General features: G+C 41.0%; 1 protein-coding gene across 1 annotated transcript; it reads right to left on the bottom strand.

Moving 5' to 3' along the window:
* Positions 1-391: 391 nt before the first annotated feature.
* LOC141386402 (uncharacterized) lies at positions 392-2537 on the bottom strand (the record flags this gene model as incomplete). The annotated part of the gene is made up of 1 exon (XM_073954862.1): positions 392-2537. A coding segment is annotated over one exon (1539 nt), but the record flags the coding sequence as incomplete, so codon positions are not given.
* Between the last annotated feature and the right edge of the window lie 297 nt (positions 2538-2834).

Below are 2834 nucleotides of genomic sequence, written 5' to 3'. Positions count from 1 at the left end.
ATTGTTCATGCATGGACACATTACAGCCAACAAGCAGTAATTGTGAGTCTCTAGGCTCTAATTAAATGTAATATAGATAAAATAAATAAAGCTGGTAAAAGTCAAGGATCATTCTCGGGTCATGCCGTTGTCAGAAAGGGCTGAAATGCAGTTTCTGTTGAACAGTGCAGAACTTAATGCATCATTTTACAATTATTTTTGATTTTTTTGATTGATTTCTTGATTAACTGTAGTTATGTCCTCTGCTTAAAATATAAAATGACCTTCCAAACTAAAAAGACAACGCTGTCAAAGTTTTTTATATTATTTATTTATTTATTTAATTTTATTTTAATATACATTTTTATTTATCAAAATAAAGTATATATTAGACTATATTTTATGTCATGTTTTTAATGTTATTTTTATCAAATGTTATATCTTTTAAGTTTTAGTATTGTAACTACCCGCCGGTTATTTAAACTGTCCACGCTTTCAAATACTGATGTCCATCATACGATTCATTTAATGAACACCTAAAAGATAAACAAATAAACAAACCAAATGTTTCACACAAACACAATCAAAAGGACCTCAAAATAAACAAATAATATATAAAACAATGTTTAGTTTACCGTGTTGGCCTGATAACCTGCTGTAGAATTAACAGGAGCATTTAACAGGTGCTTGCATTGATATCTCACTATGCTGAGTGACCATACAAACTCTCGCAGGTTAAATCAATCAAAGAGCCAACCGGAAACAAAGAAATTAGTAACATAAACATATAAAAATAAACATTTAAATAATGAAATACAAAACAATAAACAAAAATACAAGCTGACCAATCAGCGTCAGCTACAGGTATAAATTATTGAGGAAAGTATGACATACAAAAGCATTGTGTGTGTGTGTGTATCTGTGTATGTCGCAGATGATCCCTAAAATTGCATGCAGGAATGTTCAGTGAATATTAAACCTAAAACCAACTTTACAGTGCTAATTTAGTCTTTAGTCTTTCAAAGATTTTGGTACAAACAAGCTGTTAAAGAGAAGAAAAACAAAAAGAGGAGAATGATAGAGAGGAAAGGAGAGAAAAAGACAAGAAGAAGAAAATAAGACGTAAGTAGGAGGAGGATGAAAAAAGAGGAAAGGAGAGGGTGGAGAAGCAGGTAAAAAAGAAGAAAATAGGATGAAAAGGAGGAGGTGTTGAGGAAAAAAGACGAAGTAAAGGGTGAAGGATGAGAAGCATGAGGAGGATGAGATGGCTGAATAGGAGAGAGTGAAGGAGGAGGAAGATGAGAAAGGGAAGGAGGAGGAGAAGGTGGATAAAGAGGAGAAGGAAAAGCTGGAGGAGTACAAGGAGGAGGAACATTTGAAAAAGAAAAGGAGGTGGAGGAGGATAAGGTAAAAGAGAAGAAGATGGAGAAGAAAAAGGTGGATGAAGAGAATGTGAAGGTGGATGAGAAAGGAGAAAAAGGTGGAGTAGGAGGAGGAAAAGGTGGAAGAGGATGAGGAGGAGGATGAGGAGAAAAGGGTGGAGAGGAGGAAGAGGAGAAAAGGGCAAGGGAGAAGGAGGGGGAGGAGAAAAAGGTGGAGCGGGAAGAGGAGGAGAATGAGAAAGGAGGAGAAAAAGGTGGAGGAGGAGGGGAGAAAAAGGTGGAAGAGAAAGAGGAGAAAAAAGTGGTATAGGAGGGGGGAAAGGTGGAGGAGGAAGAGAAAAAGGTGGAGGAGGAGAAAAAAGTGAAGGAGGAGGAGGAGAAAAGGGTGAGGGAGAAAGAGGAGGAGGATGAGGAGAAAAAGGTGGAGGGGGAGGATGAGCAGATGAGAAAGGTGTAGGAGGAGAAAAAAAAGTGGAAGAGAAAGAGAAGAAAAAGGTGGAGAAAGAGGAGGAAGAGAAAAAGGTGGAGGAGAAGGAGAAAAAGGTGGAGGAGGAGAAAGGTGGAGGGGGAGGAGGAGAAGGAGAAAAAGGTGGATGGACAGGATGAGGAGGAGAAAGGGTTGTGGAGGAGGAGAAAATGTGGTGGAGGAAAAGAAAAAGGTGGAGAAGGAAGAGTAGGAAAAAGGGGAAGGAGGAGGAGGATGAGAAAAAGGTGGAGGAGAAGGAAGAGGAGGAAAAAATGTAGAGGAGGAGGAGGAGAAAAATGTGGAGGAGGAGAAAGAGATAAAGGAGAAGGAGGATGAGAAAAAGGTGGAGAAGGAGAAGGAAAATGTGGAGGAGAAGGAGAAGAATGTGGAGGTGGAGAAGGAGAAGGAAAATGTGGAGGAGAAGGAGAAGAATGTGGAGGAGGAGGAGGAGAAAAAGGTGGAGGAGGAGAAGGAGGAGGACAAGAATGTGGAGGAGGAGGAGGAGGAGGAGAAAAAGGTGGAGGAGGAGAAGAATGTGGAGGAGGAGGAGGAGGAGGAGGAGAAAAAGGTGGAGGAGGAGGAGGAGGAGAAAATGGTGGAGGAGGAGGAGGAGAAAATGGTGGAGGAGGAGAACAATGTGAAGGTGGAGGAGGAGGAGAAGTAGAAAAAGGTGGATGACAATGAGGAGGAGAAAGGTGGAGGAGGGCAAGTGTAGAATAGGTTTAGAAGAAGGTAAAAAAAAGTGGAGGAAGACGTGAAGGTGGAGAGGAAGAAGAAGAAGGAAAATGAGGTGAAGAAAGAGAAGAAAAGGAGAAGGGGAGGGGTAAGAGGAGGAGACGGTGGAGAAGGAGGAATAGAGGGAGGAAAAGAAAGCAAAGGAGAAGAAAAGGAAAGAAGGTGGTCTCCAACAAACTCCCTCTCTCTGCAAGACTGCTCTCCAAATAAACTGTGTGTATAGTCCAGAACTCTCCAGCACACACTGCAGCTCCTACATGCGCTCACTGAAG

Source organism: Danio rerio, chromosome 6 (genome assembly GCF_049306965.1).
Source record: "Danio rerio strain Tuebingen ecotype United States chromosome 6, GRCz12tu, whole genome shotgun sequence".
Taxonomy (NCBI): Eukaryota; Metazoa; Chordata; class Actinopteri; order Cypriniformes; family Danionidae; genus Danio; species Danio rerio.
Note: the sequence above shows the minus strand (reverse complement) of the source record. Positions and strands in the feature narration are given on the sequence as shown.